Below are 24,513 nucleotides of genomic sequence, written 5' to 3'. Positions count from 1 at the left end.
GTGGAGTCAGGACAAGAAGTTCCGGTTTCTGATTCTGAGTCCAGTGTTCCCACCAGCAGAAAGCATCAGTTCTGAGATGCCAGGTGCTTTGGCAAAAACTGGGGCCATTGCAGTGGTTGACCCTATGTAATGTCCTGTGGAGGCAGGGCAGGGCTGACTATTACCCTAGAAAAAGCTAAAAGAATTGGCCATCCCATAGAGACCTTGATTAAACCTCCTTTGTTTTGGACCTCAAGGTGGTGACAGGAATACTCAGTAGTCAGCAGCTTGGGATTCCCCAGGGATTTTTATGGATAATGGCAATGAGTCATATTTTGAGCACATATGGTATGATTTGATTCCTTCATTTATGTCTTTGCATGGGAGTTTTCAAAATGCCCCTAATCTTAGGAAATCTAATTTGAATAGCTCAAAATTATATAACTGAGGACAGTTTTCTACTAACCAGTTTTGTCATCCCATTTGTTTAAAATTTGATGTAAAGTTTGGGTCATTTTTAATTATCCATTTTCTGTGAGAACCAGAGTAATGGAGCCCGATGTGAGACTCGATCCCAGGACCCCAGGATCATGACCTGAGCCAAAGGCAGATGCTTAACTGACTGAGCCACCCAGGCGTCCCACTTACGTTGTTTCCATAGCTTGATTCAGCCTCAGTGAGTACAGCTAATTGAGCTGGTAAAGTCAGCCTTTGACAGCATTAAGAGGACAGGTATTGGCTCTCCTGTTTTACTAGCTCTCGGGCAGGCCAATGATATTAGACACTTTAGGCTGGTGCATTGAGGGTCAGACAGGCTAAACGTGGTCCCTGGATCCCATGCCACATACGTGCCTGCTCTGGAAATTCCTTTTGATTCAGGCTTCTCAACTTGCGGGAACCACTGAGTGGGTGGGATCAGACCTCACTGGCCTCCAGGCAGCCAGGCTACTGCTGAGCAGACAGATTCTGCAAGCAGAAACACTCCAGAAGACGCCCTCAGCTTTGAGGTGCTGAGACTCCCCCCGCCGCCACATCCCGAAGCTTAGGACAAAAGAGCAGGAGCTGTTCAAATGTGAGATAATAGTAATTTTAATATTTAGTTCACAAAACATACAGGTCAATAGTCAATGCATATACAATAGGACAGAGCAACAACAAAAAAATTACAAAGCCCAATCTAACTACATGGAGGCTTTCAAACAATGAAGTGTTGGATAGAGACTGTGCTAATGAAAAACCCAGCTGAGACACACCTCAGTGCCTCAGACCTGACCAAGGAATTTCTGGTGGTAGGAAAAAGAGCTCATTGTGCCCATGGCCTTCAAGTCAAATCCTGAGAAACTTCACAATCTCCATGCCCTGGACTGCTCAGTTTTGTCTTCCCCCCATCCCTGCTTTTTTTTTTCTTTCTTTCTTTTTTTTTTTTTTTCTCTTCTTCGATTATCTATCCAACCTTTACCCCATCTCAGACAATGAGTTCCATGAATACTCTGGTGTAGCCTAGAACCATTGCTATCTCAGTGAGAAGGGTCTCTGAGTTTGCTTTGGCTGTTGGTGAACAAAATTCCTCTCTGTTTAATGGGCTGTGATCTGGTTTTCCCCAGACATAATCTGTTGAGCCTGAAGACCCCTATGAATAGTCACCCATCTCCCTGGAGGCCACTTTCATAAGAACTATTGGTACTAAGGACTTTTTTCCCCAATAATAACCCAATGGTGAGATTTCCCCAGTGTCAATGCTGCTCCCTGATTTGGTAGTTTTGAGAGACTGCCCTTATTTTAGTTCCCAGGGGACCTATTCTGGCTCTGGTGCTGAGATGGAATTCTGGTGGCCTCGAAGGAGTTTAGGCTTTCTGCAGCAGGGATGTGACACAGGGAAGGTGTGTGGCTGCCAAGAGCTTTCACTTCTTGAACATCCAATGGTCCAACATCTGTAGGTGAAGTTAGTGAAGGGAAGAGCTCTCCCAGTAACAAAGCTGACCACAGTGCCTAGAAAGTGCTCCTGTCAACTGACAGTGACCTTCTAGTGTGCACAGGCATCACTTGCCATAACATTACCTCCAGGCTCATCACTTTGTTGTTGCTGTTGTCTTTTGAAAGAACTGGTTTTAACCCCCTCAGTTTCAACATTTGGTTTTTACAGGGTTACACTGTATCTGTCCTGTGTAGTCACAGTCTCACAGAGTTCAAAGGGAAACAATTAGGATCAGTGAACATTTCATGGAACTCAAACTTAAGTGTGATTTTACAAAGTCAATATAGACAATATCAAAGCAATTATATTTTCATTTTCTTCTATTCACTTGCAGGGGTCAGGCTAACTCAGAGACAGTGTATCATTTCACTAACATATTATTTATTCTAACTATATTGAGAATAGCATATATATTCAGATTACCCACAAATATCCTTTTCTCATCCTTCCAGGGACATTTTCTGGCCTATGACAGAAAGAGGACTTGCAGTGGGGAGCCCAGGAGACCCCTGGGGGTGTCTTGCTGGAATTAGCAGATGCAAACAAAAGCAGAAAGCTTTCCTTAAACTGAAATCGCTTTGGTCCAGGTAATGTCAAGATCACAGTGTAAGAAAACTCAGATAATGAGCTGGAAACATTACAAATATCTTTCCCCATCACCTCTTCTTCAATCAGTGTTTATTAGTAGCCAGGTTGGCGGGGGAGGTTAAAATCAAATAGCAGGAAATGATGTCTTTTGATGGACTCTCCTTTTTTCTTTGCAGAATTGTTCTGGGGGACGAGTTGGGAAATAGATCATCGATGCGCTATTGTCTGATAGGAATTCAAACCACAATCTATCATCAGATTAGAAAGGTTAAATTAAAAAAAAAAGAAATAGAAGATTGAAAACTGTGAACTGTTGCCTCGAATTCATATCTGATAACTCAGCTGTTTTTGTGATGGAACATTAGAGACATAGAGACATGTGGCCCAGACCATCTGGCCCCCTAGCGGGTAAAATCAAAGTTTTTCTAACTTCCAACTGTGAGTCAAAAGCAATCAGGAGTCAAGGTAAAATTTCCTTGTTTTTCAAGTGAGCTCTAATTGGGGGGTTCTTCTGCCCATGCTGAGGTGTCTTGGAGCGCTACACATAGTCGTACTTGGAAGGATGAGATTGTACCTCGTCCTCTGTGTGGACACCCCCTTCGTATATCTTCTTGTTTTTGCTATTGGGCCCAAAGCCAGTGCTGGTCTTGAAGCCTCCGGGCTTGTAGGCGACATTGTGGCCCGAGGCATGATAGGACACGGCTTTGTAGCTGAGAGAAAAAAGAAACATTCCATGACCACAGATGTATTTAGTAAGAGGACAACCCACTCCGTTTACCCTGGGATGTTTCGGTTTTAGCACTGAAAGTGCAGCATCCCAGGAAACCCTCAGTCCTGGGCAAACTGAAATGGTTGATCGCCCCAGGCTTTGAGACACTGGTTCCAGGGGAACATGGTTATGCCAGAAAAATCACAGAATTTGTGAGCTGGAAGGCACATACACGGAGCCCATCTCCTCTAATCTGCTCGGATTATGGATAAACTAACAGAGGCCCAGAGAAGGCAAATGATTTACTAGAAGTCACAGGACTAGTTAGCAGTAGATCCGGCCCAGGATCCAGGTCTCCCAGCTCCAGGTCCATGTAGTGGGGTACAGTGGGGTTTCTCTGCAGCGGGACTTCGGCATTTTGGAACAGATGCCTCTTTGTCATGAGGGCCTCTCCTGTGCATCATGGAAGGTTTAGCAGCATCCCTGGTCCCCACCCACTAGATCCCAGTATCACCCCCACCCCACCCCAAAGCTGCAACAATCAAGAGTCTTCAGCTGTTGCCAAATATCCCCTGGTAGGCAGAATTGCTTTCAGCTGAGAACCACTGAGTTACAGAATCCTGAAGTCAGAGGGAACCTAGGGCGATAATTTTTTCTCTCAAACAGGATCATTCCTAAATCTGCTCAGCTGAAATGTTCCTATTCTGTTCTTTAGGTTCCCCATAAAAGAGAAAGTTCAGGATCATTTAGTTAATAAGTTCTTCCATAAACCTAGACTGATCATTCTGTCTGCAAATTATACTTTAAAATGGACTCAGATTAAATGTCTGATTGCACTGGGATGGGGAGACTCACTTGGTTTCCTCAGGCACCAGGCCCCGGCAGGCGATGCACATCATCACACCCCCAATTAGTGTGAGGCCCCCGGCGACCCAGCCCACGAACAGAGCCGAACCAAAGGTGTACCTGAAGGGGAAAATGAGAGGATGAATGTGGGCAACTCAACTCTCCAGGCTCCACCCACTGCACTTGGCCACGCCCATCCTCTCTGTCAGCTCTTTTGGGTTCCACACCCATCCCCGCCCATGCCGCTGAACACACTCTCCTTTGGGTCACGGCCAAGTGAATGAAGTACCCTAGAGAACAGAATTGGGACTGAAGCTAGTCAGCAAAACAGCAATGGGATTCTCGGGCCCCTAGCATCCCTCAGGCATGGAATTAATTATAAGTCTCTAATCTCAGAGAAACATCTCTGGAAATCCACCTCCCTCCCTATTGTCATTGGGAGTGTCTTAAAGGTTTAGCAAGAGGAATTCGAGAGCTGTGGAATCAGTCTGAAGTTATTATTTCTGAAGGAATTTTGGCCCTTTGAGTTCTTCTTGTGGGCCAATAAGCTTTCATCTTACCTAATTCAAGTACCCCGGTAGCCGTCCATGCAGAACGAGCCGACCATTCATTCTTTCATTCCTCGTTTACGCATCTGTTCAACAAGTATTTATTGAGCTCCTACTATGTGCCTGACACGGCCCAGGCACTGGGACACAGGGGTGAACAAGATTGACACAGACTCCACTTTCCCGGTGGTTCTGTTCTAGCCCACACTGGAGCTTAAAACTGTGGTCATCTGACTCTAAAGTTGGTATTCTTCCCCTAGGAGGGATGCCTCCATGGGACTCATTACCTCTGAGCAGGATTGTCTGAGAACAAAGTGTCCTGAGAATAAAATAATTCTGATTCCAAATGGACCTTTGCGGGTGGTGAAGACTGTGACCAAAAACTGTTAGGAAGTTAATGGGTATTTTAGTGTTAGCTGGTAACTTTCCCTTCCCTAAGCTGGTGTCTCCTAGAGCCCTGCAGAAAAGGAGAGCTCAGCACAGTGGATACCTGCCCATGGAGGTTTTCCCCTTGGGCTCATCAAGGAGCATGGGACTGTTTGTGGAACACCATGAATCACTGGTATGTTTAAAAATCACAAACTAAGAACATTATACCGTAGTTGGAAGACAGAAATATGTGTGCAGACCTCTGCAACGTAAGAAAATAAGATATTTTAGATGTGCTTAAAAAGTACACACATTTTAGCAGGATCAAAGTAAGCCATATAAGCAATATAAGCCTGATGACCAAGTGTAATGTAATGTAAAAGTTAGTGATTAATTCAGGTTATAAAATGAAATGTTTAGGCTAATACAAAAACACCTCACAAGCTGCATATAGCTTGAAGGCAAGCAGTTTGTAGCTCAGGTACACTCAATGCAGCAATAGCAGAGGATGGGATACCAGAAAGCCAAATGGGGTACCAGAAAGCCCCTTCAACTGATTGCCAAGATCTCTCTTGGAAGCTGTGCTGTCTTGTGTGATTTCTGGGTAGAGAGGATGAGGAGACAGAAAGAAGGGAAAACCTGAGCCCATCCATGGAAGAAGGCATTCAGGAGGCCTCTCATAATCCTATAGTCTCGATCTCAGGACTGAATTTGGCTGCCCAAGGGACGGGGCAGGTTCTAGGGAGATGGTGTGGGAGAATGATGGAAGGCATTAGTCTAGGTGCCAGGTGGGTGGGTGACTCCTCTGGGCAGAGGCAGTGACCCTAGGCACCCAGATACTCCAGATAAGGTGGGATCTTCTAAGTAGGCTGACCAACCATCCTGATTTGCCCATGAAAGTAGAGTTTCCCAGGATGTGGGACTTCCAGTACTAAAACTGGTAAAGTCCCAGGAAACCCAAAATGAGCTGGTCAGCATACTTCTCAGTTGTCCTTGTAACCAAGAGATGATGGAAAGAGGAGGATGGGGGGAGCTTATAGGGATCATTTCCTCTTCTCCTGAAACAAAGCAGGAACATGGATTGGGACTAGAGTTCCAGGGAGCCAGAGAGTAATGGATTCATCACATCTTCATCCCCTGTTTGTATCCCACGATGGTGTGGCTGGAGAAATACCAAGTGTATCCACTCCAGAGATGATGGGTCACTTAGATGTGATATTTACATCACTCTCTCAGAACCAGATCTTTCTTCCGCAAGAATTTGCTGCTGCTTCTTGCTTTGAAATACATCCCTTTGAAGTGGCTAAATGAATGAGTGTTGGAATTGCTCTTCCATCATTTAAAAGTTTTACCCTCCTTCAGACACTATCTCCCTCAGCTAGACCATAACCTCCATGAGGATGGGGACCTTGTCTTATCCTCAGCACTCAGAACAGTTCCTGGCCCACAGCAGGTACTCCATACATTTGTAGAATGAATGCATGTGTGAATGAGAGGAAGACACATCTGTACAAGGAAGACACATAACATTACTCTTCTCACCTGTACTGCACCTTGCTCAATTCTACTCAAGCTTTCACCTGTCCCTAGCCAGGTTCCCATCATGACCTGGACATGCGGGTTGAGGCTCATTTACATGCCTGGGCTAATAGTGCCTGTTTCATTGCCACCACAATGGGGCCTGTGTAAGCATAAATACTGTTAGATTTATGTTGTTAGATAAATACTGTGAACTCTCACTGTATTTCAATGCAAACGTCAGCTCAGCCTCAAGTCATAGCACCAAGGATAGTTCACTGAAATGAAGTTTATGAATTTACAGATCATAGTTGATTTATGATATGGCATGGTTGCCTCTGATAAATTTTTGCTCTTTCAGGCACTGACAGTCACATTAGGCATATGTGTTTAATAGGATTTTTACAACAATATTCACCACAGAATACTAAGACTAGATTAGGAGGTTACCTGGTCTGAACGGTCTGGACCATCCCACCCATGCCGGTGTACATGTTAGCTGTAGACATCCAGAAGTTAGTAACCAGCATGTTGGCAAATACAGATACTCCAGTGATTGCACAGAGACCTGCGGGCCAAGAATGAGAAAGCTCTAGAGTCAGCTTTAAAGGGATCACAATGTTTCTGAGGCAATGTGTGCTTAAATGAGTTTAGATGAGCAGGCTGGAGAATATTCCATTCCTGTAACAGAATGGTTAATCCAAGCATTGATTACTGAATTCCCACTATGTGCTAGACATTGTGTGAGGTGCTTAGACTCTCTTATCTCTCTAATTGTGGAAGGATTTGTATGTGTGCAGAAAGAGATTTTCCATGCATCTTGGGACAAGAGATTAATAATACAAATATGTTGGACCTGATGATGTCAAGTGCTCTTCCTTTAAAATGATTTTTCTAGAGTCTTACCAAAATAATGCCTTTAGGGACTGAGTCACATGACTACCTTAGGATTGAGAATCTCTTCTAATAAAGTGGGGTGGCAGCTAAGGGGGACCTTAACACTCATGACAATTCTGTAGCGCATAATTGGGTCCTAATCTTAGATCTTGAATCCCAGTGTGCAAAGCTCTGATCCATGTTCAAACCATGCTCAGTAGGGAGAAGCCATGTTTCCTCTGCCAGAATGATTTTGCTTTGACACTCCCAGAAGCCCATTTGAGAGAGGGAACCTCAGCTCCTTGTTCACCTGAGATGATGAACATGATCCCAGAGGTCAGTGTCATGTTGGCTTTGGCGGAGTCCTCCATGCTGCCAATGCGGATGCACTTCAGGGCAAAGATGGACACCAGGAGGCTGATGGCACCCAGGACGATGCCCACAATCATCAGGGCTCGCACTGCCTGTAGCATGGCTGTGGGACAAGGGACAAGACACAAGCTGACAAATAAGACCACCTCCACATGATTGATTAGGCTTTGGTTCAATAAAATAAAGCAACCACAATGAACAAGCACCAAACTCCTGAGAAATAGCAAGTCCATAAACAGTGAACTTTGTCATCGCCAGGGGATGTGGAATTGTGAGAAATGCAAAACTACATGTATAATCCTCTGATTGTTGAAGGACCTGCACACAGTTGTCTGTAGAATGAGAACATTGTGGAGCTGGGACAGCCAATGGAATTTAGCTATTTCATTTCCTCATTTTAAAGCTTGATAATCTGCAGTCTATGTAGAGGAAATGGCTTGACCAAGGTGACATGAAAAATTATTGACGGAGCTTACAGTACAACTGTGTGGCTTTGACTTCTAACCCAAACATTTTTTTCCTCTAGTCTTTTCATATGGGCTCAAAGCTTCATATTGTCGTGTCTACTTTAGGAAAACCCAATATTCATTTATAGCATGTAATGAGCAAGGTTATTAGGTGGTATGTCAAGGACACCATATTTTTGTCTCTTTCCAAAGGGACTACTACCATCAGGATGAGCTGTAGGTTTTAGGTGTATATGTAAAGACTGCTATATCAATCACAGGCCTTTCAACACAACCAGTTTATCAGCAGTCCCTTCTCAGGAAGCAACGGAAACTGTAGGTCCTGCTGGGACTCTCCAGCAGTGACCTCTCTGCCAGATATATCCACAGTGGTTTCTACTGTGTCCTTAATATGCAGTGACTCATCTCAACAGTTTTTTCTAAGCCCCTATGACTAGGCACAGGGATGACAGTAATTAATAGGTCAGAAATGGTCTCTGCACTCATAGATCTTATGCCAAAGTGGGGAAAGGCAGTCATTAAACATGCCCACTACAAGCATAATGCATTTTACAAAAGAAAGACAAATGAGTCCTTGGTGTTCTCCAGAGGGAAAGGCCCCAAACATGGGTATTTCTGATAGAGCAGAACTGAAGAATTGTGTGACACAAAGCAGAAAGCTCTGTCCTACCCTAGTTATCATAGCCAATTGTTAACTTTTTGATTGAAAGCTATTAGTGGCTTTTTGGATATTAAAAAATTTAATCCACAGTAAAAAAAAAACAAAACCTGCAATGCAGATGATATGATTACCTCCATTTTATAGTTGAAGAAACTGAGATTCAGAGGTTAAGGAACTTGCCCAAGGACACATATCAAGGGACAAGCAAGAGCCGGGGTTCAAACCCAGAACTATCTCAAAATGGTTACTTTCCCCATCACAGTACATCGCTTTGAGGCACCTAATCCTGGAAAAGCAGGCTGCCATCGAGGTAAGGGGCTCCATAAGCACCTAAGAGAATGTATCCTCCAGGCTTGGAGACTCAGCCATGAAATATCATCCCTTCAAATGGATGCTAAAAATGTATAAAGAGATATTCTCTAAAAATCATCTCAGGGAATAACCTGTGCCAGCAGATTATTTCTAAATGTGACTCTCCAGACAAGGAATTTCCTGGGAGGAATTTCTCTCTAATCTCTTCAGGGAGATTTCCATCTCAAATATGGCTAATGTCACTGGAGCTGCCAGCTTATTCACTCTAAGGTGTGTATCACAAAGCAACTGGTTATGATGGAAGAATCGACAATCAATTCAGTGTATTGAAAAAGGAGAGGTAGATCATGCAGAACTCAAGAGCCTTCTGTATTCAAGAAGAATGGAGGCCTGGGCAACTTTCTCACCAGGTGTCTCTCTGTGTGGAGATGGTAGTATCCAGCCACTCTAGTTCTACGCCACTTGATTCTGATTCTCTTCTCCCTGAAGAAACTTCTGATTTTAACTTTGCTTCTCTACTGAGAAGAGAAATCTACACACAGTCATCATCAGTCTTGGTCCTATTGGCAACTATATTAGCAGGGTAAATATGCTGGTTTATGGTGCGGGTTGATTCTGCAGGATCTGACCATTCTTTCCTGGGAGAACTGAACTGATTAACATTGGCATCTTGAGATTACAGCTGAGTTCTCATGCCAGAGCCACGGTGACCCTAGTAGGGCAAAGAGAACTCAGGAGGGCCTTGGAGTGGCCCTTGGATCTACTCCTAATATAGGAGGGCTCTAGAGTGTCACCGGTGTTCTCTAAAGCCTTGCTCAATGGCTTTGCTGGCCCTACAGGATACTGGGAACGAACACCCTACCCTGTTCATTCCCTAATTAACAAATGCAAGTGTGTGTCATCTACTTGTGTATTCATTTACATTTTTGTGTTTGCATCCAGCACATGTTGGTATATGCTCATAGTCATATGTTACATAATCATACAACTCATCCATGAATTCATTCATTCATCGAGTATTTTAAAGCTCAAACTCTCTACAAAACCCTTTGTCAGATACCGTAGGAGGTATGAAGTTTCATGGAAAATAATCACTGCCTTCAAGCAGTTTAAGACCTGGGAAGATCATATTTTTACTGGAAATCCTGAACCTCAAATTTCTTTTCACTTTGGGGATACCTTGGCTAAGTAATAATAGACCCACTTTCTCATAGTTGCTCATGATATGGTTCTAGTTCTCTTTAACATATATAATTACACCACAAGCCTGGTTCAGGACAGCTATGGAGAGGACATCTCAGCGGCAGCCCCAGACTTCAGGAAATATCCTCCAGGCTATACTAATATGTATGTTACTACCAGAAAACTGGACACATGGGAAGAGAAAGGGACTTGACTTTCTCTTCATCTTATCCCCATGGGCCTCTTGTGGGCTTCAAATCCACCCAGAAACCCATTGGAGGTTTTAAACACTGCTCTCATTCTGACATTTTAAGCCTTAAACTAGTCAGAGAACAAAATCACTTATCCTTTTTGAGAACCACCTGGCAAGGCATCTGGTTAAAACAACCAAAAACCAATCAACCAACCCACCAACCAAATAAACAATATTAATGAGGCAAGATAAAGGGTGTCCCTCATTCTACAAAAACATTACATTTCTCCCGGACTCTTGGTGCGGGTGGAGTCATCAACTCTTTTGACTGAGTAGTTTTAATGTTTGTTCTTGAAAACATATCACCAGGTGGCTGTGGCTGAGGCACAGGGTCTTGCCTGACATTGCTGGATTAGAAGGTGAGACGGGCAAGTGGGAGGTGAAAGCACGGTGGGCCTGCCTCCTGTGGAGAGTTGCTGCTGCTATGCCATGGGAGCCCTTGGGTACGGGAGCCCTGGCCAGCCTGTCCTGGTCAGCCTTGGCCTCAGGATCTCAGAGGACCTCTTGCCTCTGCTGGGTCATGTTTGCCTGACAAGGCCTTATTTCTTTCCTGCTCTTTCTTGATCTTGGATGAATTCTGGCACCTGCTTTGAACCAATGGTCAACCTTCACCCTGAGCACCTTTTTATTTCTTAGACTCTGTTTCTAGCTTACTCCTACCCCTTTCTTTGCTAACTGTGGTCAGAAAAGACACAACATTGTTTTATATCTTGTGGGGCCACGTCCAGAGTCCCAACAGCGGGCCTGGATGGACGCACCAAGGTCTGCCTTGCTTTGGAGATTCCTGGAGGCGTTCTTCTGAGAGTGGGAGCTGTGATGGGGGCAGCTTCCAGGAAGTGGGAGGAAATGTTCTCCACCACTCATTGCTAGAAATCCCTTATGTCTAGTAATGACCATGGAGATGCATGCGGGTGACCTCAACTTCCTTTCCTGCTGGAAGATTCTACCATATGGAGTTCTAATCCTTCATAGATAGGTAACCAGAGAAACTGCTCCCAAAGGAGGTGTAAGTTTCTCTTTTAGCCACTCTGTCTCTTATTTGCTATTCCAAGCAAGAGGCATATAGGCTTATCAGCTGATAACAGGTGAGTCAATGGCTCTATAGACTGATTCCCTGCACCAAAGGTGTGACTACAGCTTTCTTTCCAATGAACAATGAGGCATTATCGGGCTTGAAGGGTGGATGGGATTCAGGGCTGACAGAAGCAAACAGAAAAAATGGGAACTTGGTGTTCCCTCCCTGTTGCAAAATATCTAATTCCCCCAAACCAGCTATGGACTGACAGGCAAGGTGCCTTTGGGTGTGGTTCCCAACACTGGTTGTACCTTAGCATCCCCTGGGGGAATTTCTAAAGAAATGTTAAATGTTTTATCTCCACCCCTAGAGATTTTCATTTAATTGTTCAATAACATAAAATTTCAAGGAATAATCTGGGAAAACAGCCCTCCAGAGGGCTCAGGAAGAGGTGCTCAGAGTGGCTGGCGAGTTGAGAGGAAATAGCTCCTAATGGTTGACATCCCTGATCTAGATGGGAATGGGCTTACGAGACAAAGGCCTGATCTGGGGCTTTTGTTAGTGGTGGTTAGAGAGGACCCACGCTTCAGGCACAGAGTGGCTTCAGATTGGAGGCAGGGAGGGCTGATGGAGGATTCCAAAGAAGGGGAGCCCAGAGGAGGGAAGTCTGAGGCCAGACCTCGGAGAATAGGTCCTTCAGAACAAGGTGGGAGGGGCCTAGATTCTCCTGAGATCTCAGGGAACCAATATGGAAGTCCTTTGTATCTTGTGAAATCCTACAGAACAATGTGAGCCAGGTAAGTGTCGTTAGGCAAATCTTTTAATCTCACTGAAGCCAAGTTTCCTCAGCCCTGGAGTGGGACAGAGCTATCTCTTGCATAGAGATGCCATGAGCACCAGATGCTACTTGGCACCAGCATAGAACTAAGCCAGGCTCAGCAAATATCAGAAAAGAGAAAAGAAGAGAATAGAAGTTCTTTCTCTCTTCAGCCCCACATGGCTTTGGCTGGTACTAACTGCATAAACCTGAATCTTCTCACATGATGATAAAATATGGTTGAGGATCTGAGAAAGCCATGCATGAGGGAATATGAGGGGCCAGAGGGGAAGAAGATTTGACGAGAGTAGGAACGGTAAGGTCTGGACCAAGACAGGTGGGAAGATCAGGAAAAATGGGCTCAAGATCTGGCTGGCAATGAGGAGGGGAGCAGGTGAGGGGTGAGGCTGGGGCGGTGGTGTCTGCCTTCATTGCTCTTCCTTTTCAACTCTCAGGTGGGGTCCAACTATGTGACTCTGGCCACGTGCGTCTCCACCAAGAAATGGTGCCCACCACTGACCAGCCCATGCTAGAGCATGATACTTTGTGTGGGGCTGCCCCTGCTATCGAAGCAACAGCCTCCACAATCACAAGCTGTGGAGGCCTTCTGATTCCTGGGTCTGCATCGGGCAAGCAGCCTCACTTCATGCCTGAGGCACAGATCCTCCCTGGCTTGTAGATGTGTGCTCAGTTCTCTGTGGGATCTCCTTTAGACACACATTAGTGTGTACACGTTTAGATGTTTGTCCACGTATTTAAAAAGGCATGTTTGGGCTAAAATATGTTTCTTTTCGAAGAAAGGGAAAGCAGCTTGAGCAAAATCCAAGAGGCTCCCCCAGATTTCATTTCAAGTTTGTAACCAGTCTCCCTCTTAGGGCCAGTTTCTTCCACCAAGACATTGGGGAACGACAAGCTGGTTTCACAGGATCCTGCACACTGGACTTAATGTGAAACAGTCAGCCGATAGTAAGGAGAAATAAAGCAGGTGGCTCCTTTAGAAAGGATGCTGAAAAGCAGTTTCATATTTTTTCCTTTATGGATTTTTGCTTTAGGTTTTGTAGAATTGTTTCTTGGGTTAAATGTGATATCGTGAAAACTGCCATTCCTGTGCGTGTAAATATGATTGACAGGTTGATGGGAAACTCCCTAGCTCTCCACTAGCCGTTGTTTTTTCACATTGCAGTAGAAAGGGGCAAATGTAGCCAGTTGTATGTAAAAAGAGAAAACAAGACCCTCAGTGCCTGCAAAGGGGCTGGAAACCAGTGATGTGCCCAGAACACAGGTGGAATGGGAGATTGAGAGGAGAAAAACAGGATGCTAAATAATCTCTACTTTGGGTATTTGGATTCATAAAAGATGCTTGATTTTGGAGAAGAAAGAAACCCTGGAAGATCAAATGTCCTAACTCTTTGAGAGCTTTGGGTTATGTAGACAAGGCAGTAATGATTTTTTGACGCCAAGAGCCAGATCTTGTAAATGGGTCGCAGAGCACTTTCATACAGATGCCTTATTGTGAGGCATTCCACAGATGGGGGAAGCAAGGTCAAGAGATGTAGCTGGTCAAACTATGCTCTTAATCCCAACTCACTTGTCTCTAACTGTAGGGCCCTGCCATGGCACCAAATTCAATCCAAATATTTGCAAACACATTAGAAAAAACATTACTTGGGGCGCCTGGGTGACTCAGTTGGTTGAGCATTTGACTCTTGATTTTGGCTCAGGTCATGATCTTGGGGTTGTGGGACCAAGCCCCATCTTGGGCTCTGTGCTCAGTGGGGAGTCTGCTTGAGATTCTCTCTCTCCTTCTTCCTCTGCTCCTCCTCCTGCTCTCTGTCTCTCTCAAATAAATAAATAGATCTTAAAAAAAAGAAAACATTACTTGACCATGATGTCATCATGGGACCAGGGACATGGTCTTTGCCTTCTCTTCACCGTGCTCTTTTACGGCCCTCCCCGCCCCCCCCCCCCCCCCGCCCCGTCTCCAGGGTGGGGGATAGGGAATGACACACAGGTCATCCATTCTTTAAATTTGGTACTCCTAATTGTGCATTTGTGATGATATGGTGATAAATGGGTCAAGGTGCTGGTGTACCCTCTGTTCTTATTGTGCTCAAGTGCATACCAATCTTTTCAATGTGCTAAAGGCGGCTCCTCCTACCTGGAATGCGAAGCAGGGCCTGAGCATGGGCAGGGTAAAAAATGCAGACTTGAAGCTTTACGGCCTCATGTTCATTTCCCACTTCTGCCATCTTCTGTCCATGGGAGCTTGGGCACCTTACTTTGTCTCTGTATCTGAGCCTCAGTTTCCACTTTTGTAAAAACAAAGCTAATACACATTTCCTTGTATTGCTGTGAAGATTAAACTAGAGGGTCTATGTGCAGTCCAATAAATGGAAGCTGTTTTTATTTCTGGGCACTGTCCTTGGAGAACTACATGCTGCATTAACTGTTTGGAATCCAATGAGAGGGAATCTTGGGCTATTCATTATACAGAGCTGGTCATATACAGGTAAACAGTCCTGCTACTACCACCACTTATGTCATTAATCTGTCTGTAGGTTACATAATACAGTTGAATGGAATTAAATTATTCTATGGCTAGAAATTCCAACTAAATGTGATACATTTTTATCAGATGAATGAAGGGTTATGTGAGATTTTGCAAGAAAAGAGCTTATCCTTAGGAAGAATTGAATAATTGGTAGTGATATTATGATTGTTAACTAAAGTATTACAATGGTATCTGCCTCATGCTTTTACAGTACTTTAAGGCTTACTTCTCTGCTCAAGGGTGGTACTCCCCTGAGATCTAGGTCAAAATTAAACTCTCTGCAACCTTCCATTTCTGTTTTTAGGCATTTCGCCCAGGTCTTCTGCTTCAAGTCTCTCTTCCCTATGCCCCTTGTCATGCTCAAGAAAATGTTTTCAGCAGTTGTTCTTGATGGCCAAGTCCCCTGTGGGTGCTAGGTCTTGGGTGGTTAATATTATCTCTTTCTGCTTCCTCAAGAGCCCCACAAATGTCCACCAGCCACCCACTGGACTCCTCTCTGGCTGCTCCATCTTCTTATATTTCAGCCTTTAGTTTTGGAGTGTCTTTTAACCTTTTCCTTCTGGCAATCTTCCTGTCCATCCCTTACTTTTGTCAGCCAAATATTTTATTTTATTTTATTTTATTTTATTTTTGAGAGAGAGAGTGCATGTGGTGGGCAGGGGAGGGGCAGAGGGAGAGAGAGACTCTTAAGCAGACTCCACATCCAGCATGGAGCCCAACGCTGTGTTCTCGATCTCAGGACCTTGAGATCATGACCTGAGCTGAAATCAAGAGTCAGCCTGGGGGCAGAGGAATAGTAAGAGATAAGTCAGGCAAGGTGAGGGATATAGGAGGGCATGGGTGTCAGACTGTCATGTCTGCACCTAATTAAGCTGTGAATGGGGGAACCATGGGAAGGTTTGGGTTTTAAAATGTCTAGGGAGATAAGAACTAGGAACTGGAAGCTGGTGATTGGAAGGTTCTACCCCACCATCTGCCACAGTCAAAGGAGTAAACACTCTAAAGAGAGGAAGGATGGAAAGCAGACTGAGAAAGACTAAGAGTGAGAGGGGGTAGTACAATTTATTCTTTTAATTTGGTTGTCAGTGACCCAGGGAGAGACAGAATTTGACAATGATCAGAATCATGAGATTTTCTAGGAAGGAGAACATAAGCCTAAGTGAGGAGGAGAGATGAAAGAGGCAAGAAGGACAGGGGCTGATCGGCGGGGATGACCAGACTGGATGGCGTGGGGTCCCATGTGTGGAAAGAAACAGAATGAGTGAGAGACTGGCAATGTGTGGTGGGGCCCTCGGCGAAGGTTACTGGGTATGAAGTCATGGAATGTCATTCCTTAATTTTGAGTAGGAGGTCAATCCTTTTCCTTCACTTAATAGTTAAAATGAGGTGGGGCTAACAGCTCAACCACCCATGTTTGCACCTTCTGCCTTCTGACCTCTCCCCTCACACCAGAGCATAATCCCTCCTCCGTGGCTGTCTTCCCTGCGTCCAGGTCCTACTTGCTGTGTTTCCCTAAGCAGGTCTCAGTCAGTGATCCTGCTGGGCCTGCAATACAAGTGGCTTCCAGGGGCGCCTGAGTAGCTCAGGCAGTTAAGCGTCTGCTTTCAGCTCAGGTCATGATCTCAGGGTCCTGGGATCAAGCCCTGCCTCCAACTGGCTCCCTGCTCAGCGGGGAGTCTGCTTCTCCCTCTCCCACTCCCCCTGCTTGTACTGTCTCTTTCTCTCTCTGTCAAATAAATAAATAAAATCTTAAAAAAAAACAACAACCAAAAAACAAGTGGCTTCCAAAAATGCAGTAATTACCCCGATTCTACTCTGTCACCCATATTCTGTTTCTTTCCAAAAATGAAGATATATTGGTTGAATTGCTTTTCGTAATTCAATTTCAAGTGCTGCACAGGCTCTTAACAGTGTCGTGCAAATTTATTTCCACCTACCTGCTCACAAGGTGCTTGTTTCAGAGTGGCAAACCTAACACTGTTCCCTGCCTCAACAAACTCATATCTTGGCCACTTCTCAGGGCCACTGATTAGACTGGCTTTTTATTTTCTTTTTGCCCATCCTCTTTCTTTAAATACAAGTACCTTCCAGAATATCTGGAATGCAAAGTTCCTATGTGCATGTTTGAAATAATAATCTGTATTAAAAGCAGGGGTTTAACGTACTTCATCTTCAGGGGTGAAATTATGTCACATTTATAATTATATTTATATTGCGAGATTATTATAACTTTATAATATTCTGGTATACATTGTTTTTTTAGGAGTGCATACTAGAACTTCTCAATGCAAAGCAAGAAAAAGGATATTTATAATTGAATGGCAATATATATTTTCTGGCGCCTACAGAGACTCCAACTTTTCAAAGAAAAATTGAATTGAATTGAAAATGAAAGGAAATGAGCTCTCAATCAACGTTTTTGGCTAGAAAAAAATATTTTCCACCCTACTTCCTTCCTGCCACGTATGTGCAGGCAAGAGCAAGTCACATGCACATACATAACACACGATTTTCTCCTTTGAGGAACATTAGTCTATTCTAGTATCCTGAGCAGAGCATGCACGCCCTAACAATAGATACCCCCCTTTTTTTAACGCCCCCATACTTCCTTTGATTTGAGTATGAATTCTCCGATGTTCTCCTGTATGACTAGAGTCCTCTTTGTCACGGGGCCAACTTCTCTTATTCACACCTTTTATTCTGAGCCAACGCTGTGACGGTCACACCCAGACGTGGGGAGCGCTGCTCAGTCCCTGGTGCTGCAGGGAGCGCGGGCCATCCCCTCCCCGGCCCTCACCTGCTCGGTCCCCCCGCACGGCCTACCTGGAAGGCCCAGGATGGTGAAGTAGGGCCGGCACTCCGTGAACCCTGAGCTCTGCCTCACGCAGCTCCGCCAGAGCCCCTCGTACTGGAACACGGAGGTGACGGGGTTGTCGTACAGGTCCTGAGTGCTCCACATGTCCATCCCCGTGGCGGCGATGCAGCCCGCCAGGCCCAGGAGGGACAGGAGGAAGCCCACCACTTGGCACGTGGTGGTGGACATGGCCTTAGCCCGCGCGCCCTCCGACCGCGGGCTCAGGACCTGCTGCGCCTTCCTCCTGTGCCGGGTGTGGGTGGGCGGGCTGTGCTCCTGAGCCTGGCTGCCCTAATCAGATGGTTTCCCTCAGCTCTTGGTGTTTGCTCACAGTGTTTTCCTTAGATAGTTCAGTTTCACTCTTGGTTCAAGGGCATTATTTTTTCATTTGTTAGGGTAGCCGCCCCAAGAAGCACTTGTCCTACCGAGCTGCGCAGGCCCAGCTGGTTTGAGAGCAGAGCCGTCCAAATGGATACCCTGCCCAAAGGCCGAGCAGCCTCTCCCGGGGCCCTGGCTCTGGCTCTGCCCCCTGAGCTCGCCTGCCACCACCTGGGGAGAAAGCTGACCAGTCCAGCGCCCCAACAAGCTTTTCCTTTAGGCTCTGCTCATCACAGGAGGCCCCAGGAGTCTGCGTCTTAAACCAGACTCCATATTTTCTCCTCACAACTCATAAACTACTTTTCATATACATCTTTCCATTTTGCCCTTACAGAAATGGGTAGAGTAGCTTTCATTATCCCACACCCATATGTATTTTGAGGCAAGTGAGGTAGATTAAGGAACTTGTCCAAAGTGCCTTGAACCACAGATGCATTCAAGTCAGCAAAGATGGAGCTCCAGTCCCCACTTTTCGTCTGGTGCTCTTTCTCTATTTCCATGTGGAGTGGCAGAGGTAGGCAAGGTGTCCCCGAGAACGGGAAGTCAAATCCTAGAGATTTGTTTTTGTTTTACAGGTATTGAAAGTAGGAGGAGAAGAAGTGAGACATCCTGCTGAACTCCATGTCACCCTATCACTCACACCATGAGAACCACATGAAGACCACATGGCAGACACAGAAGGTTCTAAAAAGGCCAGAGAAGGGCTCAGGGCTGGCTGGGCCCAAGCCCCTGTTCTGGTTGCTGAGAGCCCTGGGATCTGCTCCTGACACGGTCACTAACACGCTGTATGCTAGATGATTTTGGGTAAACTGATCAGCCCCTGCAGGTCACAGTTTCTTCATCTGTAACATTTGCATACTAAAGTAGAATACTTCATCGCTCTTTCAGATCTCATACACTGTCTTCCACATTTTGCAGAAAAGTTTTCACTACAGTTGGTCAAAATATCAGGAATTATATAATCACGAAAAAGAGAGACCTGACCAGAAATTAGCTGTTGCATTTTGCTCACCCAGTTCGATTTTGTAAGAGAATTGATTGACCTGCTACTTCCTGGGGGTCCTGTGTGTCTTGCCTCTGAATTCAGAACCATCTTTTTTTTTTTTTTTTTTTAAGGTCGGTTCCACGCCCGGCATGGAGCCTAACATGGGGCTTGAACTCATGACCCTGAGATCAAAACCTGAGCTGAAATCAAGAGTCGGACACTTAACTGACCGAGCCACCCAGGCACCCCCAGAACCATTTTAATTATAGCTTCCCCAACTTTGGATCTCCAGGCCTGGAAACACACCCAACATACCAATCTCTAACCTGTACCGGTTCTCCAGGAAACAAACCTTTGCATCTGGACATTTCAGTGTTATCTTGAGTGCACCCAGCCACTGCTCCCATTCCTTTTTTTTCCCAGCAAACACAGAAAGCAAATATGGAAGGTCTCCCCCTAGTCTGAATGGACACCACACTCCCCTGAGGTGCTTATCTTGCTTTAGGTTCTGTGATCAGTGTAGAGAGTGAATCATGAGCCAGAGAGCAGGGGTTGTATCACTTTCGTTGAAACAGCGTTGGTGTCTGTTTTCCTTGAACTGAGCTACAAGGCCAAGTCCAAAAGGTGAGGAGGGAGCAACTAGAAGTGACTGTGGTCTCTGCTGCTGGATGGCGATTGACCAATTAGATTGGAAAATATTGGAAGGGTTCAAGAATGATTCTGCCACTGTTTCTGTGGACAGAGTCATTTTGCTCTTGTTTCAACCAAGATTCAGGGTTTTTATTCATAAAGAGTTTGGTTTCCAGTTGTTCATTTTATGACATTTGTCTAACATCCACCCCATACCTATAATACCACTGAAATAGTAGATGGAAAATGGAAAAAATAAAAGAAATAGGTTATTACAAGTTATCTATTCTCACTCATGGCAGTTTCCCCTCCCCCTTCCCTATGCAAATGCTTTATGCAAAATTTCAAGACCAGGGCAAAACAGTTATTCAGGTAATAATGATTTAGCTTTCTTTCTTGTTTGAAGTGACAGTGACTTTATTTTTTGGGAGAAGGAAAAGTTAATTTTATTTAATTTTATTTATTTATGTTTTAAAGATTTTACTTATTTATTTGACAGAGAGAGACCCAGCGAGAGAGGGAACACAAGCAGGGGGAGTGGGAGAGGGAGAAGCAGGCTTCCCGCGGAGCAGGGACCCCGACGCGGAGCTCGATCCCAGGACCCTGGGATCATGACCTGAGCCGAAGGCAGACGCTTAATGACTGAGCCACCCAGGCGCCCCGGAAAAGTTAATTTTAAAGGATAAACTAAAGCTACCTCTACCTAGTAGAATACTGAATGAATAGAGAGAAAATGTAAGTCTACACATTTGTTAAAAAATTTAAGTCTACCTACTTTTTAAATGTGCAATAGATATTGATAGGTTTTAAAACAACTGGAAGATGGAATCTGTCACTTCCTAGTGGGTTTTCTGTGCTATAAAACGAACGGACCACTGCTTCACGGGTCACTGCCAAAGAGTGAATGGGGGTCCACAGAGGAAAATCTGGCTTCCATGTTCCTGCCAAGAGGGGCATTTGTCCAAACCCGATCAGCCCAAGACAGGGTTGGCTGTCAGTTACGGGCCTAGTGAAATGATTTTATCTAGGAAGGCTGACTGCCAGTCTTATGCCTAGAGTTTCTCTGGAAGGTTTGGCTGTGCCTGACTTCTTCCCTCTGAGCCTGAGAGTCTGTTCTTGCATTTTGGGGCGTGTGTAGCTTCTCAGTGGAAATTTAAATATTCTGTACTTTCATCTCAGTGACAATGGAAAGGAAATTAAAACAAGAATGTTCCAGATCCTCAGGCTGGCCCCTTATGGTTCATGTTTGTGTTGGTGTTAATGATTATGTTTATACCAGAGGACAGTTAAGTATTCTCAACTGGTATGTGAACAAAGGGTTCATTCTTGCTCAAACAGAAAGTGCAGTCAGGGGAACTTCTCCCCACTTTGAGGTACTGACACTCTAAGCTAGGGCACCTGTACCTTGGGGTCAACACCCCACTAGCTTCACCGGCAAGCGTTGCACTGTCCTGTCTTTGCACATACCTGACTGCAACAATCAGTGGCAGTAAATATACCGCAGAGAACTTTCCCTCCCCAATTCCAGAAATAACTGGGTTGATAATCTTAGAGCCATATTTCAATACAACCTTACTTCAAATGAACAAGACCACTGCAAAGAGCTATCGAGCCACAGAAACCTCATTACCACAGGAATGACGGGGTTGTACCTGAGTGTGAGATGTTGAGTACCTCAAACTTATTAACACCATTTTGTAAAACAAACCTACACAAGTAGAGAACCTGTGTTAATGATACTGAAGTCAAAACACTGAAACAGGTAAAATGCAAAATTGGCCTTGAGGCTATATCTTTGTTAAACTCCAAATGCAAATGAACACTATCCCTAACACCAAACCAATTTGGAAATTTGGATTGATTAGATTTTCAGTGTTATTTATATTACATTTGCAAATGTGCCTTTTGGCTTGTAGAAGACATGCATTAGGAATTTAAATCTATTGTTATACTTGAAGACGTTAAAATAACATCAAAATAAGTATAACTTAAGTGAACATTGAGGGTCTGTAAGAATTTTTTTCCTTTAAAAGGGATTCCTATAAAATTTTTTTTAAAAAAATAGTTCTCTAAACTATCTAGTGACAGGATTTATACACGCTCGTGCGCACATGCACACACAAAGCACTCGAAGGTTCTGAGAGAAGGCCTAACAGGCAGTTTCGGTCTGGCCCAATTCTAACTCCGTGAGCTTGGGCAAGTTGCTCTGCCCCTCTCAGCCTCCATCTGTAAAATATGTATGGGGCATGTTGACAGCTATTGTTAGTCCACGATAGCTGCCCAAGGAGAAGTCTGTGTGGGACTGGGACACCAGGCTCTGGCGAGACGTGAGGCTAGGAAGGCCCCTCCACATTGGGGGCTTTTGCTTTGGGTCAGGAAAGATTTCTGTTTGGAGCCTGAGAGTCTCAGGACTCCATATTAGGGCAACCCATTGAGGCTTAGGTGAAGGCAGAACAGGGTCTGAGCCCTGGCTCCATCTGTATATGACCTTGGGCAAGTCACTCAGACTTATTTTCCTTGTTTCTAAAAGGGTGATAATAATAGCACCAAGCTCACAGGGTGGTTTGCCAAGGTTACACAAAACGCTGCAAGCCAATTGTTTACTCAAGTCCTAGTACGTTGTTATCCTCCCTTTGTGGAGCAGTATGGACTCCTGAGATGGGTGCTCTGTGTGGCCGGAGGTCAGCTCCAGGCTGATTCCCTCCACCAAGGCCTCTAGCTCTGCATGGACCCAGGTCCTGGTCTCTGGAGAGATCATGAGCTTTTGCATTTGAGGTGAGGGAGACTCAGAGCTAAGGCTGGGTCAGCAGGGTACAATGATGTGGGAGAGGCTCATCTTTGCTCCCCTCCTTAGTGGAGACAGACCTCACTGAATCCGCAGCTGGTCACCCACTGATCTGACTCATGTCCTCTTGTTTATACCCAGTCCCCACCTCTCTAAGAGGGTATTCACTGCCCTCCATAACTGTGCCCACACAAACTTTCTCCTCCAGCCAAGGTCACTCTTTGATTTTCTTCCAAGTAAGACTCCGGTGGTAGCACCCTCATGCCTTTGCTCATGGTGCTTTTCCTTCTGTATCTCTGCCCTTTCCAAACCCTACCTGCCTTTTAAGGCTCACTTGTTGTATTTCCTCCTCAGTGGAGCCTTTCCTGAGCACTTCCATACTCTTCTCATCTCTGCAGCACTAGCTCTCCGGCCTCACTTGGCACCTTGTCATACCCAGCCTGGGGCACACTTTCATAATTTTGAGGGTGCTAGCCCCAAGAATCCTGAGGTTGCAGTGAGCTCTCCATCAGTAGGTGTGGAGTGTATAAAACAATGATTCACTGTGTGACTTAAGTCTTTACTTGTTACCTTCTGTGTGTTTCTAAGTCTTGACCCTATAGTCAGATGGCAAGTTCCTGGAGGGGAAAGCCCCGTTTTCTATTTCTGGTGCTCCCTCCGATGCCCTTCTTGGATCAGTGTCCCTCTCAAGACTTTGATGTATATTTATGGAAGGAAAAAAAGAGCTAAGAAATAAAAATGACAAGTTTATTCACTGTCTTACTCTGTTACATAAGTGAAAGACACTTTTAACATTTCCTCTTCTTTTTTTTTTTTACACTTTTACCACCTATTCTTGAGACTTGAATTTTTCTTCGAGTGAAAATGACCAATCTACAAAGCCAACAAACACACAATCCTTCTGTGTTTAATACCAGTCTGGGGAAGTGGACATCACAGCCCACACACCTTGCCTGCATGGCAGAGATCTCTTGCTGCCGAAGCCCTCTGTGCAGAGAGAGAGCACCCTGAATCTGATTCCATGTGGCCAATTATTTTCTGGAGGTCAGGAGCCTCGAGCCACACAGAAGGGGCTCATCCGGCACACCTCAGAGAAACACAGCACTCAGTTCTTTTTCTGTATGTATCTTTTCCCTCTGCCCCTTTCTGTTGCTTCTGCGGTCTTAGGCTTCCCTGAAAGCCGGGCCCAGGAACAAAAGGGTCTGGAGATGAACCTCCGTTTATGAGATCCACAGTCCCCATTTCAGGGAGGCAGAATCTTGGGGCTAAAGGAAAGAGGGGGCTAAAGTTGGGCCTCTTGAGTCCTGTTCCTATGTGTGACTGAGTCTCAATGCCATTGCTCACATAGGAGTTGTTTAAACGATGTACCCCTTGGGAAAAACTGGGCACCAACCAGTGAGGGGAACAGGAGCCCCGGTAGCTCAGAAAGCTCCTCTCCCTAAGGTTCCTGCACTCCTGTTCTGACTGTGGTGGTGGTAGTTGCTGCTCCTGATTCCCCACGGTCCCTCTATGGGGCCCCAGGCAGGGGCCTCCATCCCCCTGCCAGCGCGCTGGCACTGGTCCTTACCTGGCAGCCCCAGCAGGGTGAAGTAGCCCCGGCACTCGGTGAAGCCAGAACTCTCTCGGACACAGGAGCGCCACAGCCCTTGGTAGTTGAATACAGCCGTCACCGGGTTGTTGTACAAGTCCTGGGTGCTCCACTGGTCCATGCAGGTGGCAGCAATGATGCCCGCAATTCCGATCAGTGAAACTATGAACCCTAAGCCCTGGCAGGCGGTCACGGCCATGGTGGGGTGCAGCGTTGACACAGAGTGCCACACGACAGAGGGACGGCCCAGTTCTG

At 45.4% G+C, this 24,513-nt stretch overlaps 1 protein-coding gene across 2 annotated transcripts; it reads right to left on the bottom strand.

Annotated features, from left to right (window-relative positions):
• Positions 1-1,050: 1,050 nt before the first annotated feature.
• Positions 1,051-24,457, bottom strand: CLDN18 (claudin 18). Of its 2 annotated transcripts, none has more exons than XM_027582268.2 (5): positions 24,238-24,457; positions 7,719-7,883; positions 6,983-7,100; positions 4,107-4,217; positions 1,051-3,252 (listed from the first exon to the last, which is right to left on the bottom strand). In XM_027582268.2, the coding sequence occupies exons 1-5, from the start codon at positions 24,455-24,457 to the stop codon at positions 3,081-3,083; spliced, it is 786 nt and encodes a 261-aa protein (XP_027438069.1). In that variant the 3' UTR covers positions 1,051-3,080. The 2 variants fall into 2 exon arrangements, with proteins under 2 accessions (XP_027438069.1, XP_027438068.1); XM_027582267.2 differs by lacking the exon at positions 24,238-24,457 and adding an exon at positions 17,862-18,216.
• Between the last annotated feature and the right edge of the window lie 56 nt (positions 24,458-24,513).

Source organism: Zalophus californianus, chromosome 1, assembly GCF_009762305.2.
Source record: "Zalophus californianus isolate mZalCal1 chromosome 1, mZalCal1.pri.v2, whole genome shotgun sequence".
Classification (NCBI taxonomy): domain Eukaryota; kingdom Metazoa; phylum Chordata; class Mammalia; order Carnivora; family Otariidae; genus Zalophus; species Zalophus californianus.
This window is presented reverse-complemented; position numbering and strand designations above follow the sequence as displayed.

What these genes read in the sequence shown, in the direction of transcription:
- CLDN18 (XM_027582268.2), bottom strand. Translation starts at nt 24,457, where the DNA reads ATGGCCGTGACCGCCTGCCAGGGCTTAGGGTTCATAGTTTCACTGATC. An exon ending in GTCCAGACCGTTCAGACCAG is followed by an intron (nt 4,218 to 6,982) that starts GTAACCTCCTAA and finishes TTTCCCCTTCAG; the next exon opens with GTACACCTTTGGTTCGGCTC. An exon ending in CTGGTGCCTGAGGAAACCAA is followed by an intron (nt 3,253 to 4,106) that starts GTGAGTCTCCCC and finishes TTTTTCTCTCAG; the next exon opens with CTACAAAGCCGTGTCCTATC.